Source organism: Dufourea novaeangliae, unplaced genomic scaffold, assembly GCF_001272555.1.
Source record: "Dufourea novaeangliae isolate 0120121106 unplaced genomic scaffold, ASM127255v1 scaffold72, whole genome shotgun sequence".
NCBI classification, from domain to species: domain Eukaryota; kingdom Metazoa; phylum Arthropoda; class Insecta; order Hymenoptera; family Halictidae; genus Dufourea; species Dufourea novaeangliae.
Window position 1 is genome coordinate 914,696 of NW_015373947.1, and position 16,090 is coordinate 930,785.

Genomic DNA, 16,090 nt, shown 5'->3' on the forward strand with positions numbered 1-16,090 from the left:
AAAGAGGCTAACCTGGTAGCTAAATGCTCTAGTTCAGATGTAAGCTACACCTTTTTCGACATTAACCCTGATATTTAATAAAAATTGTTTTTATCATCACCAGTGATATTGTACATCTGTCAATCTTAGGTCATGGAGTCTAATGAACAACTCTAGGAACAACGACCCCTGTCGATGTTTGGACATTGTCGCAAGCAAAGAAGACAGGGGTATTTTCTGAGGTAGGAGACAAGTGGCCAGATGGTCAGAACCGGATAAAAGCCGGGAAGAAGCAACGCCGTGGCGGAGTAATCGGGAGTGCGGCGTAATTTAAGTAGACCTTATCGAAGTTTATCGCACCAGTTCTGACGCCACGGCCCCATAATCCACCGCTTCGTTTCCAAGCTGGAAACCCATTAAGGTAGCAGTTGCAACACGGACGCGGCTCGCACCGCGAGAACAAAACGAGAATGCGCGGGAGGAAGGAAAAGACCCTCCCTCCCCCTTCGCCCCTTTTCTCGCGGTGCCGGAGTGATTAATGTGAATGGATGGAAGAAACAAAAAGGGAGTAAAGAGAAAAGAAACAACGAATCCGGCTGCCGCGCTCCTGGTGTTAACTTTTTTCCTCGGTCTTTGCTCCCACCTCGCTCCACGTTTATTGCGGGCTACGCCGAAGGGATTTTCTGGTATCATTGAAAATTAGGCTGGTCGATTAAGGGCGGTAGAGGTCGGTCGAGAAACAGGGGTAACAAACAGAGGATGGTCTCTGACTAGAAAACAATCTACAGAGGTTCTTGTAAACGATAACGATCAAATAGAATCAGGATCATACACTGACATCATGCTGCAGTACGTAAGAGGAAAAGAAACTAAGTGTCGTAGCACGTGTTCCGAGGAACCTAAAAAGTATGCCAATAAATTTAAATACTCTGATCAGCCTAGCTAGGCGTCCGTTTTGCCTCGAATCTATCAAACGTCTAATGAACCAAGGGTATTCCGTCATGTCGGTGACCCTTCTTCGCCTCTTTCCAACGTTTAAGCCAGGAATGGGTATCGGGTAAGCGACTCAAAGATAAAACGTCGGTGATGCATCATAAGAAGTAAAACCACGCGTCATCTCTGACATCGAATAAAAGCAGAATGAAGAAACCGCGCGAGATTATCGCGATCAGATAGGCACGATGATCCATGACCGCTTTTCAGCAGTCATCCTGACGTCCCCAAGGGGCTGAACAGCGAAGATTCAAACGAGAACAACGCGCAGACGGAGGCAGCCCCTTCCCTCCGATATAGCTGCACGCGCGAACGAATACCTGGCTGGAACGTGGACGACGTAAAAGGAAATTTATGCACGGTTCGTCGACGCGAGGGCGCAAAACACCCCGACCAGGAAATATTAATGCGCTCATTAGCCGTGCTTCATATTCATGCTATGAAAACTCATCGTTTATTATGTAACGATTGGCCACGCTGGCGGGTCCACGCCCGCCGTCGGGATAAAATTCCCCTCCCCCCCGATCGTGGATTACCGGTTAATGGTAATCGACGAGGCAGGATTCCGATGACTTTCCCGGACACTCACCTGGCTCAACGAGGGATCAAGGGACATCTGCATGCCGCGGGTGAATATATTCCCTAATTGTCAACATTTTATTGGCATATTTGACTGTATCTTTACATCCCCTAATACTAGGTAGCCTGGTTAGTGTACACTGCAACCTGGGACAAGGATCTTCAATAGAAGTGTGGCGGCACTACCTTCCTTCCTACATTCGCCATCAGAGGTCTACCAAGTTGACACTTTTCCCGCAACTACCTGAAGCCTTCCTCGTTCGTATATATACGTCCTTAACCGACCATCGTATATCCCCGCGTCTAAGGCAGGGTCTGCTAGAAAGCCTTACTGACGAGTCCACTAGCAGGCCCAGGACGAAACGCTCCCTCTACCTCTCCTTTCCTTTTCACATTTTTCAGTCAACAGATTGCCGCCAAAGAAGTATCAAAGCTGTTGAAGTTCGCCATGGTGAACCTGGGGTTGTTCCATGGTAAATCTGCTAGTAACTATGAGGCGCGGTAGACTGCTAGGTAACCTAACGAAAAGCTGCTACCCCCTATCAGTGTCTGGACTTCTTTAGCTTCGTTAGTTTTCTAGGTTCTTTAGCTTCCTCTCTAGCTTCGGACTTCTATAGCTTTTCTAGCTTTCCCTGACATATTCACCTAACCTAAACCTACCGAAAAATTACTTACCCTATCAGTGCCTGGGCTCCCCTAGCTTTTTATAAACTTCACTGTACCCTAAGTGCTTAACCAACCCGCTTATCTTTCGACACGTGCCGCGATTAAATTCACCAAAATATCACACAAGATTCTGTCGTGTCTGAACCACGGAAATTTTCGTAAAGCTGTGGGGTGACCGATTGAACCGAGAAGCTGGTGCCTTTAGCTACCCCGCCCGTTAACGCAATTACCACGGTAACTCCATTCACGCGGTTGAATGCCGGCTGAAGTCGGCTATTTTAACTGGCCGGGAAAGTGACATCCGGGTAAATACGCGAAAGCTTCTCTCGACGTTTCCCGAAGTGCCTGAAAAAGATTGTCCGTGCCAGTTTCTACTCCTGGTGGAAACCTCTCCTCTTTCCACCGTCCCCTGCGTGTTTCTTGTTCTCGCGGAGAGGGACGAGAAGAGCGGCTATACAATAATACCGGCTGGCCTCGTTTGCGTGTCGTTCGCCCAGCGTGTCTATAGACCGCGAGAAACCGGAAACGAGGTGTCCGCGGTTATCTTTTTGGGGCGCGCCAGCCGCGAGCAACAGGGACAAGCGCACAGAGACGACTAGCGGGATTCGAAGGGAGGGCTCTGAATGCAAAGAGACGCTTCTCTGCTTGTAACGTGCTCAAACGCTGATAGGATTGTGGAGTTTCTGCGAGGGGGGGGGGGGGGGGCGAAAAAAAGAAGACACTCTGGCGCGCGCTCCCATTCGCGGGACTCGCGAAGTTCGCTCCTGTGTTTCTGGGAATTATGGATCCCACCTTGGTTCAGCCACCCGGTCGGAACTGGGTGGTTAATGACCCGTTTTGCTTAAGACCGAACGGAGAAATTCGTAAGTTTAGGAAAGTTGGCGGGACAACGCGAAGAGGATAAACTTGTGGGGATCGAAGTTTCCCGATCTGTAGATCAGGGGACGAGTAATGGAGAAATTCTTCCGTGATTCATTCACTGATGATCACTGGGTCTATCTTGGCCCCGGGTGTGGATTATCGTTATCGCGGAAGATTGAGTAAACGTGTAAGTGAAGGCCGACTAATTATTCTATTACGATCTGAGATGGCTTTAAAAAACCTCCAGTGTTAATAACATGATTCCAAGTCCCATCGTTTAATTAAACTACGTCGTCCCGACACGGAAGCATCAAACTACTATTTCCTCCTTTCCGTTCGGATCTCTTATCATTGGGGGAGTGGGGGTCAATTGGTAACCGAGGGAAAAATCCTTTTGAAATCCTACTTCAAAGGTAAAAGTTTGACGGTGATGTCACAGGCAATCCACTTCCGGTCTTATTTAGCAAATCGACTCCTCCAGTCCGGGGGAACAAGTCTCAGAAGTATCTCGCAATAAATATATCGGCTTATAGTCGTCTCGAGGAGTTTCACGAGTCATCAGAAGCTCGTGGAACGAAACTCTCATCGGAGTCTGATGAAATAGAGCTCAGAGGGCTTGTGTCCCTTTGGATCCTTTCGTCCTGATCGTTTTTCTGTTTCTCATCGAAGAGATATCGAGGCTCGTGATGTGGGTCATTGATTCAGTGTTCCACTTCAATCTTTCAAGCTTCTCTTTTCATTTTTTTTTTAACATGGCTTTCACTTTTGTCATTATAAAGGTGTTGGGCATTCCTAGCCCAGCGTCTACCCTCGACCTAATCCCCTAAACGCTAGGTCAGCTAGAGTGAAGTTAGGGTATGGTTGGAATAGTGACGCGCATATGAGGTCCACGCATCAGACTTATAGAGAATACCCTAAACCCTGATAGTGTCTCCTCCAGCTGTACCCAGACCTGGTCTACATTTTTTTACACCCTGTCACCTGTTCGTTGGAGTTTCCTAACCGCGGAAAGAAAGGAAACGTAGCAGTCGGATCCCCCGCACGCGCCGGCTTATCCTTTTCCAGGCGATTTACGTGCGAAGTTCACGTGGAAGGAAGCGAATCGTTTATCACTTTGAGAGCTAATAGATAACACGGCGGTTGGTTACGTGCTCCTGGGTCGATCGGTGCCATCCCCTGTCCCTAACACCGGGAATCCACTTTATCGGTCCCGATCGACTAACAGCTGCGGGGATGAAGCTGGGAGATCCTGGCTGGAATCGAACTCCCGAATTCGTCGGGTCGGAAGTGCGTAACTCTTTGCAGCTGCTAGGAGTCTTATCCTAACACCGATCAGTTCCCTCGGTTAATTCTCGAAAGGTCCCCTACGAACGTCCTTCGTGCTCCCCTTAACTCGAGCGAGAGTCCACATTTTTAAGAAGACATCTATGAATAGATGATAGATCATGTTCAGCGTTACGATGGAGAAATCTGAAGACTCTTCAGGGGACATTCAACCGGGAAATGACTTATGCATGTCTCCAGGCAAGAACACCCGATCGTCAAGTTTTATGGGCCCTGTGTACCGCTACGTGAAGTGGACCTTATGCGAAGTACCGTGCCACCTTGTGTTATGGTGTTGCCAACGTTCCACCGTTTCGAGATTCAATTTATCTACGCTGTTTTGGGTCCATTCGGGACAAGAGTAGCTTTTAGTGAAGATGAATAGCTCTCGAGGAACCGAAGAAGCGTCATCTGAATGCCCGGGAATCGATTTCACGCCCTTGTAACCGATTAAGAATGAACAGGGTGCACAAGATCATCCTTTCTTGCGCGTCACTTTATGAAACGCCGATCAAAGCACGATTAATTATACTCCTCCCCTTCGTGATACGTCGGGATGATTAATTTCCTGACACCGGACGACACAAACCCCAGTTCCGTCCACCCGCAACTTTTTATTTTGCGCCACGTGAAAAATGCCGATGTTTCTGACCGAGTCGAAAGTTTTCGCTGTCCTCGGGGTTGGAAGAAAAGCCGCGTGAAAGGCTCCTTTCGTGCCCGAACTCGCGAAAGTGCACACTCATTTCCGTGTCCGTTGAATACCTTCGATCCCCCGCTTGATACAATATCGCTGCATTTTTCACAGGCGGACGGGCGAAAATTCGTTCGACGAGGGATGAAAAGGGAACGGAGTCGCCTAAAGCGGCGGTGGAAACTTGTTCAACGCCCCTTTCGAGTAATGCGAGGCTTTTCTGAGGATTTCTTATGTAGATCGATGTTCTCTGAACAGCCAAAGCGATGGGCGTGACCAGAAAAACACCAGGAAGCAATATATACACTTAAATGTGCATCATGTCTGTCAATAAATTCGGCTGACCTTGAAATGACATTGAAAATCGCAAGATAAAAATATCGTTCCTGGCTCATTTGATTCTACATGAAATATAATACAAATTTTTCCCGTGTCATTATTTTCTCGGGCAGATAGGTCAGACGTTATTCCAGAATATACGTGCAGTCGTATCGATTCGGGGTGCGTCCCGGAACTTCAGGCACGATTATCTCAGAACTGAAGCCTCGTATAGAAACATTTGATACCACGTGATCGAACAGTTTTCTTGCGAAAAATCATATATGACTGAAGTCGACAGTCATTGACGATCGGTACGCCTCTCTAGAAGGCTCGAATTCGGAATATCAGGGGTAACCTGGCCACGGGAATTTCTTGAGGATCCAAGGGATCGTGCCGAAGAGGAGGATCTGCCGCTCCTACTGGCTGGATATCGCGTTATAGGCTGTATGATAGATTACTTTCACTCGCGTGATGCTGAGCCGCGAATACGTCACTCCGCCCGCGGAAAATAGATTCCGTGCGATTCGTGGCACGGAAATTCCATTCGTCGAGGCTGAAAAAAAAATGTGCTCCGGGGATTCCGAATAAGGGAATCCCGTGTAGTTCTACTTGATCGGGACTCGATCCCTGTCTGGTGAAAGTCAATTATTAACGGGGGCTGGCTAAAAGGCTGGAAAATGAAGAGACGACCGCCGGAGATTTCAACAAATGGTCCCTTTTTGGATCTTCCTACCCGTTTAAAAGAAACTTCAAGCACGTTTTGCCACAAATCCTCATACAGGTGACAATATCTGAATTTGCGTACTCAAATTGTTATAGCTGACTGACTTCGATTTCTAGAAATTCATTACTTTTAATATTTTCCAGTTTGGTCATTTTTATAGATTTTACATATTTCAATGATAAACATTAATTAAATTATTTTCGGTGCTTTCTTTTACTTGGGGTCGACCAGATGGGCTTCTGAAAGGCCCCATATGTATTTCAATGTCACCTGTCGTTTTTCCTTAAAACGAAAGGACAATCGATTATTCGGAACCCCAGGAAATTCCTGTTAAATCGTTAACCCCGATATTCCCACTTCGAGCCTTCTAGAGACACGGTCGGATCGCAAATGACTGTCGACTTTAATCACAGTTGATTTTTCGCAAGAGAACTAGGCAATCACGTGGTACGAAATATTTCTGGACGAGACTTCAGTTCTGAGATAATCGCGCCTGAAGTTCCGTGACGAATCCCGAACTGATACGAATGCGCGTATCTTCTGCAATAACGTCCGAACCATATGTCCCAGAAAATAATGATAAAGGACAAATGTGTAGTATACTTCGCATAGAAGCAAAAGAGCCATAAACGATATTTTTATCTTGCGATTTCTAATCGCCCTGCATGAGAGACAGACTAAAAAACAGTGTCTTGAAATAAGACTGTAAAAAGTAAAGTAAATCTAGATAATTTTTGTAAAGCTACCAAAATAGAAATGGAGATAATCATGAATAACATTCAAGGTCAGTCAAGGTCATCCGATGTCAATTACAAGAAAATGTATTTCAATGTCACCTGTCGTTTTTCCTTAAAACGAAAGACAATAGATTATTCGGAAACCCAGGAAATTCCTGTTAAATCGTTAACCCCGATATTCCCACTTCGAGCCTTCTAGAGACACGGTCCGATCGCCAATGACTGTCGACTTTAATCACAGTTGATTTTTCGCAAGAGAACTAGGCAGTCACGTGGTACGAAATATTTCTGGACGAGACTTCAGTTCTGAGATAATCGCGCCTGAAGTTCCGTTACGAATCCCGAACTGATACGAATGCGCGTATCTTCTGCAATAACGTCTGAACCATATGTCCCAGAAAATAATGATAGAGGACAAATGTGTAGTATACTTCGCATAGAAGCAAAAGAGCCATAAACGATATTTTTATCTTGCGATTTCTAATCGCCCTGCATGAGAGACAGACTAAAAAACAGTGTCTTGAAATAAGACTGTAAAAAGTAAAGTAAATCTAGATAATTTTTGTAAAGCTACCAAAATAGAAATGGAGATAATCATGAATAACATTCAAGGTCAGTCAAGGTTAACCGATGTCAATTACAAGAAAACCGGTATTGATAAATGTAGTTGTATCCAATCCCACGAAACGAGCATCGAATCGGTCGATGACTCCGATAAACATACGATTTCAGGCGGATCCGGAATCCTTATCGCAAACATGGCATTTATCGGGAACAAACGATTGGCACGCGTCCCATTTCACCCCCGCGTAGCGACACACACACGTCACGAAAATTCCCCTCGTTTCGAAGGCGTCCACGATTTACTCGACTCTGAGCGAATGTTTCCCCGTGAACTTCTTTCTTTCGCCCGTTCGCCTTTCTTCCCGTTCAGAGAGGCTTTCAAAGCCGAGGGAGAGAGCTCGTGTTCGCGCGCGCGCGCGCCCGGAACATCAAAGCGGCGCGTCGAGACGCTTTTCCCGGGAATTTTCTCGCCGTGCAAGAAAGCCCATCGAAATTTTCCTTCTCTGTTCGCTCGATAGAAAATCTGTAGTAATTTCCGCGAAGTTGATCGCGGTCTACCCCCCCCCCTCCAGCAAGACTGGGTAGCGTCGGGGGAAAGAAATTCCATTGAAGCGAGGCGAAAATTGAAATTTTGGAACCGTCAACGTTTATTTTTCCTCCTTTCAGTCTGGCGATATATCCTCTTACTCCCCTGTACATGGTATTGGTATTCCATACGACTCGACATATCCAAGAAAATATCCATCTTTTGGAACGAAATATTCCAATTTTTTTATATATATATATATACAGGGTGTCTGGAAATTACGAGTACCAACTAACCACTCGATTATCGAATTAATTAATCTGCTTTGAAAGACGACGAGATTTAATGGTGTGAATATCGTAAAAACCATTTTGCAATTTTCATTATATTCTCGTTTACTCTTGGGAACTTCATTTTTTGCCGCGACATCGAGAGGAAAACGATATTCCAGCGAGGTGAATGTTAATGAACCGACCGAAATTCAATGTAAAGCGCGTAATCTCGAGCCGCCCGTTTTTATTACGCCGTAAAGAAGGCTCGTTTGTGTATCGCGTCGGCGGCGGGGTCGGGAACACAAAAAAGAAAAAATGGGCGCCGATAATGAGGCGGAAAAGGGGGAAGAGGGAATATGTATAAGTGGTAATGGTTGACTTGTACCACCACGGCCGGCCATGTCAGGAACATGTTCGACTTCGACGATAGCCAGAGGCTTACTCGTTGATAAGGCCTGTCCTCGTTTATGCGGAAAATAAAGATAAACCACGAACAAGGGTTCGATGCCGCAGTTTGTGCAACAGTTCCATTAAAAGAAAAAAAAAATTGCGGGCGCACACACAGAGGGAGAAAAATATCGACGTGTGCACGCATGATGGCGGAGAATTTCGCCATTTCAATTCTGTTTGGGACAACAGAATTTTGTCCAAAAATATCTTAAAATCCTCTGGAAACAGAAACACTGATTTTTTTATTTTAACCCATTTGCATCATAAGCTCGTATAGGCGCGGAAGTTTCCTGGCCATTATCACCGAAACGCAGATATGCGCGCGGATAATGAACTAAATAAAATTATGAATTCTTTGTGTACGCCATTTTTTTTTCCTTTTTTATGCATTTTGCAACATTTCTATTTTTATACAATAAGAAAAAAATTTTTGTGATATCGGCCAATTTTCCTTTTTTCCGAATTATGCAAATGGGTTAAATAAAATATATTTGAAAAGTATGTTTTTTTTTTTTAATAAATAGGATATCTTTAAACAGATTCATCCAGTCAGTGGGACTTAATATTTGTCCCACTGCAATAAAATAATTCTTCCCCTGTTACATACCCTGCCCTGCAACCCTCCGTGACCATTCTGACGATATATAAATACGTATACATATATTTATAATTCCCCTGGGACACGCCTTACTTCGCCAACAAGGGTGGTCCTTGTTAAAACAGTGGTAAAAACAGTCATCCACACAAAAAATATTTGCATCTCCTCGACACGGACCAGACAATGTACAGGATATAAAAGGAAACAGCAATTAATCGATATGTTATAACAGCATGTCACCAAACCGCTAATGGGGAAGTGGTGCACTTTCACAGAAGAAATTCGATCTACCCTTTCCGACGACTAATTCCACGAAAATGTCCTAATGATCGTCTCTAAAAAGAAGTCTACTATTTTTCACAGCAGCCCGAACCTCCACAGTGTCTAGGGCCCCCCTTCGGGTAGCGAGCCATTTATCAAAGCCAACTTACATCCCTCGGCGCGTGCAAGACATCGTGTCAAACAAGGAAGAAAAATTTCCAGCCACACACACGTGGGGAAAACACAGCCATATAGAAAGTATTCCCCGAACAGCGTCGACGTAGCACGTGCTGCTGCCAATTATAATGGCCCACTTGAGGCTGGGGAGAGGGAGAGCTCCCATGATTCCTCGCTCCCCGAGGACATCAAGCGGACAGCCGCGTGCGCGCGCCGAGAAAATCGCGCTGAGATCCTAGCAGGCCGCGTCGGAAGTCGGTTAATCGTGAAAAAGAACGGTATATATGGCGGCGTTAATTAAGAAGGATGTCTCGGAGTATTAGCCGAGCCTACAACCTACCCCCGTCGTTCATTCGAGGCGGCGAAAGACGAGGGTGGCGCAGCACATGACGCAGCCACCGACGAAATCAAGGCCACCGTGGCGTGAGCAGTACTGGTACGCCGCGGGTGAAACGGGGGTGATACATTGCTTTATGGCTTACCAGAGTTAGGGACGCGGTTATCCCCCGAGCGTCATGGAATTCCGAGACACTCACCTGAAAACAGAAAAAAAAAACTGCGTTAGGACCATTCACACGTTGTAGACAGTTTGGTGCAGAAAGTTTGCTCTGGACTGTAGGATGGAAAAATGGGTAGTCCTAGAGCCTAGATAGCCCTGAGGTCTAGGTTAACCTGGAGCCTAGTTAGGCCTGGAAGCCTAGGTAGTCTTAGCCACTCAGATTTTGTAGACAGTTTGGTTACAGAAAGTTTGCTCTGGACTGTAGCATGCAAAAATGAGTAGTCCTAGAGCCTAGATAGCCCTGGAGTCTAGGTTGCTCTGGAGTCTAGGTAGCCCTGGAGCGTAGGTAGCCTTGGAATCTAGGAAGTCCTGCAGTCTAGGTAGTCTTAGCCATTCAGATTTTGTAGACAGTTTGGTTACAGAAAGTTTGCTCTGGACTGTAAGATGGGAAAAATGGGTAGTCCTAAAGCCTAGGTAGCCCTGGGGTCTAGGTAGCTCTACAGCCTAGGTGGCCCTGAAGCGTAGGTAGCCTTGGAATCTAGATAGGCCTGGGGTCTAGGTAGTCTTAGCCTTTCAGATGTTGTAGACAGTTTGGTACAGAAAGTTTGCTCTGGACTGTAGGATGGAAAAATGGGTAGTCCTAAAGCCTAGGTAGCCCTGAGTTCTAGGTAGCTCTGGAGCCTAGGTAGGCCTGGAAGCCTAGGTAGTCTTAGCCACTCAGATGTTGTGGACAGTTTGGTACAAAAAGTTTGCTCTGGACTGTAGGATGGAATAAATGGGTAGTCCTAGAGCCTAGGTAGCCCTGGGGTCTAGGTAGCTCTACAGCGTAGGTGGCCCTGAAGCGTAGGTAGCCTTGGAATCTAGATAGGCCTGGGGTCTAGGTAGTCTTAGCCTTTCAGATGTTGTAGACAGTTTGGTACAGAAAGTTTGCTCTGGACTGTAGGATGGAAAAATGGGTAGTCCTAGAGCCTAGGTAGCCCTGAGTTCTAGGTAGCTCTGGAGCCTAGGTAGGCCTGGAAGCCTAGGTAGTCTTAGCCACTCAGATGTTGTAGACAGTTTGGTACAGAAAGTTTGCTCTGGACTGTAGGATGGAATAAATGGGTAGTCCTAAAGCCTAGGTAGCCCTGGGGTCTAGGTAGCTCTACAGCCTAGGTGGCCCTGAAGCGTAGGTAGCCTTGGAATCTAGATAGGCCTGGGGTCTAGGTAGTCTTAGCCTTTCAGATGTTGTAGACAGTTTGGTACAGAAAGTTTGCTCTGGACTGTAGGATGGAAAAATGGGTAGTCCTAGAGCCTAGGTAGCCCTGAGTTCTAGGTAGCTCTGGAGCCTAGGTAGGCCTGGAAGCCTAGGTAGTCTTAGCCACTCAGATGTTGTAGACAGTTTGGTACAGAAAGTTTGCTCTGGACTGTAGGATGGAATAAATGGGTAGTCCTAAAGCCTAGGTAGCCCTGGGGTCTAGGTAGCTCTACAGCCTAGGTGGCCCTGAAGCGTAGGTAGCCTTGGAATCTAGATAGGCCTGGGGTCTAGGTAGCTCTACAGCCTAGGTGGCCATGAAGCGTAGGTAGCCTTGGAATCTAGATAGGCCTGGGGTCTAGGTAGTCTTAGCCTTTCAGATGTTGTAGACAGTTTGGTACAGAAAGTTTGCTCTGGACTGTAGGATGGAAAAATGGGTAGTCCTAGAGCCTAGGTAGCCCTGGAGTCTAGGTAGCCCTGGAGCCTAGGTAGGCCTCGAAGCCTAGGTAGTCTTAGCCACTCAGATTTTGTAGACAGTTTGGTTACAGAAAGTTTGCTCTGGACTGTAAGATGGGAAAAATGGGTAGTCCTAAAGCCTAGGTAGCCCTGGGGTCTAGGTAGCTCTACAGCCTAGGTGGCCCTGAAGCGTAGGTAGCCTTGGAATCTAGATAGGCCTGGGGTCTAGGTAGTCTTAGCCTTTCAGATGTTGTAGACAGTTTGGTACAGAAAGTTTGCTCTGGACTGTAGGATGGAAAAATGGGTAGTCCTAAAGCCTAGGTAGCCCTGAGTTCTAGGTAGCTCTGGAGCCTAGGTAGGCCTGGAAGCCTAGGTAGTCTTAGCCACTCAGATGTTGTGGACAGTTTGGTACAAAAAGTTTGCTCTGGACTGTAGGATGGAATAAATGGGTAGTCCTAGAGCCTAGGTAGCCCTGGGGTCTAGGTAGCTCTACAGCGTAGGTGGCCCTGAAGCGTAGGTAGCCTTGGAATCTAGATAGGCCTGGGGTCTAGGTAGTCTTAGCCACTCAGATGTTGTAAACAGTTTGGTACAGAAAGTTTGCTCTGGACTGTAGCATGCAAAAATGAGTAGTCCTAGAGCCTAGATAGCTCTGGAGTCTAGGTTGCTCTAGAGTCTAGGTAGCCCTGGAGCGTAGGTAGCCTTGGAATCTAGATAGGCCTGGGGTCTAGGTAGTCTTAGCCTTTCAGATGTTGTAGACAGTATGGTACAGAAAGTTTGCTCTGGACTGTAAGATGGGCAAAATGGGTAGTCCTAAAGCCTAGGTAGCCCTGGGGTCTAGGTAGCTCTACCGCCTAGGTGGCCCTGAAGCGTACGTGGCCCTGAAGCGTAGGTAGCCTTGGAATCTAGATAGGCCTGGGGTCTAGGTAGTCTTAGCCTTTCAGATGTTGTAGACAGTATGGTACAGAAAGTTTGCTCTGGACTGTAAGATGGGCAAAATGGGTAGTCCTAAAGCCTAGGTAGCCCTGGGGTCTAGGTAGCTCTACCGCCTAGGTGGCCCTGAAGCGTACGTGGCCCTGAAGCGTAGGTAGCCTTGGAATCTAGATAGGCCTGGGGTCTAGGTAGTCTTAGCCTTTCAGATGTTGTAGACAGTATGGTACAGAAAGTTTGCTCTGGACTGTAAGATGGGCAAAATGGGTAGTCCTAAAGCCTAGGTAGCCCTGGGGTCTAGGTAGCTCTACCGCCTAGGTGGCCCTGAAGCGTACGTGGCCCTGAAGCGTAGGTAGCCTTGGAATCTAGATAGGCCTGGGGTCTAGGTAGTCTTAGCCTTTCAGATGTTGTAGACAGTATGGTACAGAAAGTTTGCTCTGGACTGTAAGATGGGCAAAATGGGTAGTCCTAAAGCCTAGGTAGCCCTGGGGTCTAGGTAGCTCTACCGCCTAGGTGGCCCTGAAGCGTACGTGGCCCTGAAGCGTAGGTAGCCTTGGAATCTAGATAGGCCTGGGGTCTAGGTAGTCTTAGCCTTTCAGATGTTGTAGACAGTATGGTACAGAAAGTTTGCTCTGGACTGTAAGATGGGCAAAATGGGTAGTCCTAAAGCCTAGGTAGCCCTGGGGTCTAGGTAGCTCTACCGCCTAGGTGGCCCTGAAGCGTACGTGGCCCTGAAGCGTAGGTAGCCTTGGAATCTAGATAGGCCTGGGGTCTAGGTAGTCTTAGCCTTTCAGATGTTGTAGACAGTATGGTACAGAAAGTTTGCTCTGGACTGTAAGATGGGCAAAATGGGTAGTCCTAAAGCCTAGGTAGCCCTGGGGTCTAGGTAGCTCTACCGCCTAGGTGGCCCTGAAGCGTACGTGGCCCTGAAGCGTAGGTAGCCTTGGAATCTAGATAGGCCTGGGGTCTAGGTAGTCTTAGCCTTTCAGATGTTGTAGACAGTATGGTACAGAAAGTTTGCTCTGGACTGTAAGATGGGCAAAATGGGTAGTCCTAAAGCCTAGGTAGCCCTGGGGTCTAGGTAGCTCTACCGCCTAGGTGGCCCTGAAGCGTACGTGGCCCTGAAGCGTAGGTAGCCTTGGAATCTAGATAGGCCTGGGGTCTAGGTAGTCTTAGCCTTTCAGATGTTGTAGACAGTATGGTACAGAAAGTTTGCTCTGGACTGTAAGATGGGCAAAATGGGTAGTCCTAAAGCCTAGGTAGCCCTGGGGTCTAGGTAGCTCTACCGCCTAGGTGGCCCTGAAGCGTACGTGGCCCTGAAGCGTAGGTAGCCTTGGAATCTAGATAGGCCTGGGGTCTAGGTAGTCTTAGCCTTTCAGATGTTGTAGACAGTATGGTACAGAAAGTTTGCTCTGGACTGTAAGATGGGCAAAATGGGTAGTCCTAAAGCCTAGGTAGCCCTGGGGTCTAGGTAGCTCTACCGCCTAGGTGGCCCTGAAGCGTACGTGGCCCTGAAGCGTAGGTAGCCTTGGAATCTAGATAGGCCTGGGGTCTAGGTAGTCTTAGCCTTTCAGATGTTGTAGACAGTATGGTACAGAAAGTTTGCTCTGGACTGTAAGATGGGCAAAATGGGTAGTCCTAAAGCCTAGGTAGCCCTGGGGTCTAGGTAGCTCTACCGCCTAGGTGGCCCTGAAGCGTACGTGGCCCTGAAGCGTAGGTAGCCTTGGAATCTAGATAGGCCTGGGGTCTAGGTAGTCTTAGCCTTTCAGATGTTGTAGACAGTATGGTACAGAAAGTTTGCTCTGGACTGTAAGATGGGCAAAATGGGTAGTCCTAAAGCCTAGGTAGCCCTGGGGTCTAGGTAGCTCTACCGCCTAGGTGGCCCTGAAGCGTACGTGGCCCTGAAGCGTAGGTAGCCTTGGAATCTAGATAGGCCTGGGGTCTAGGTAGTCTTAGCCTCGGTACTAAAGTATTATTTATATTTACAACCTGCTGTTGGAATACAATTTTATAATTGAAAGTGTCTCCTATTTACCGGCTGTCGCATCCTCCGTCCTTGTCAAGGCGCCGCTTAAATAGACCGAAGATATATCTGGAAAATTTATTGACTGCAGCACCGTACTGCATTCAGTTCCAGAATAAGCGTTCTGGTCGATGTAAACGCGTTCCCTTCGATTAATTTCCGGTGGCAGACTATGCGTCGACTGTGACTACTTACAGATGCGCGAGGAGTTTCACGTTCCAATGATTGCGGGACCGCACACAATGTACACTAAGTTTTTCGGAACATCGTGTAAGCTATTTTTGGTATTTCTAATTTAAAATACGTACAGAATTAAAAATCTGGACTTTTTCGAAAAATCACATGAGAATACGGTCTTAAATAATTTTTAACTTCCTAAGGAACGAGGACCGCAGAAAATATCCCCGAGCAGGGAGTTCAATAGTTTACAGTGCATTCTTGGCGGTTTCCTCCGAGACAAGGTTCGTTTGAACAGGGACAGGAAACGAATTAATTGGAAGGCAAACGCATGTCCCTAATGGCGTATCTGACATTGTACGTACGTGCGATTTCGTGTCCCCGGGGCGACGTGTCCCTTTAGTCGTTTGAAAATACGTTCCCGCAGCCGGAATACAGCGCTGCCAGTTTCAACGTGTTTTAAGCGCCTGTTGTAACGTTTACATCGACAGAATTCGCGTTTAACAATTTGGTCCTATTTTCATTCCCACACTCCGCCCACCAGCCTTCCATCATTCTTATCGTTTTCGATCTGCTTTTACACTTGCACTATAGTCGAATGAAAAAGAAAAATGACAAATGTCCTTTCGAAAATACGGCGGGACAAACACGTGTCGTTCACGGCGAACGGGGACAGTCGACGTAAAATATTAACATTATATCCGGCCGCGAAACGGCGTTAATAGGCAAATTTTCCTAGAAAGCAGGTCGCGCGTGACAGCTCTTCAAAACGCACACGTAAATTGGACGTGGCTTGTCGAGCTCAGTTTCCGTGGCTTCGCTTTCAAAGGGGGAGGATTACCAGAGGGATGCTGTTTAAATCGTATCGTAAATCTTCGAACCAGCCGTTTGGCCTCGGTTTCATCGGGAATTGACGTTAATCCCCTTCCGCTTGATTCTGGAACCAATTAACGTTCTTCTTCTCGACAGATATGTTCATGACTTACACTAGTATAACGTATAATATATTAATATTATTACACAATAATTATAATGTACCATCTGGTCGTTCGTAT

General features: G+C 46.9%; 1 protein-coding gene across 1 annotated transcript in view; it reads right to left on the bottom strand.

Annotated features, from left to right (window-relative positions):
- LOC107186114 (polypyrimidine tract-binding protein 2) overlaps positions 1 to 16,090 on the bottom strand; it is a 224,829-nt gene that overhangs the window by 149,429 nt on the left and 59,310 nt on the right. Inside the window, 1 exon segment of the mRNA XM_015573922.1 lies at positions 10,205 to 10,258. Coding sequence (XP_015429408.1) covers positions 10,205 to 10,258 — 54 coding nt within the window.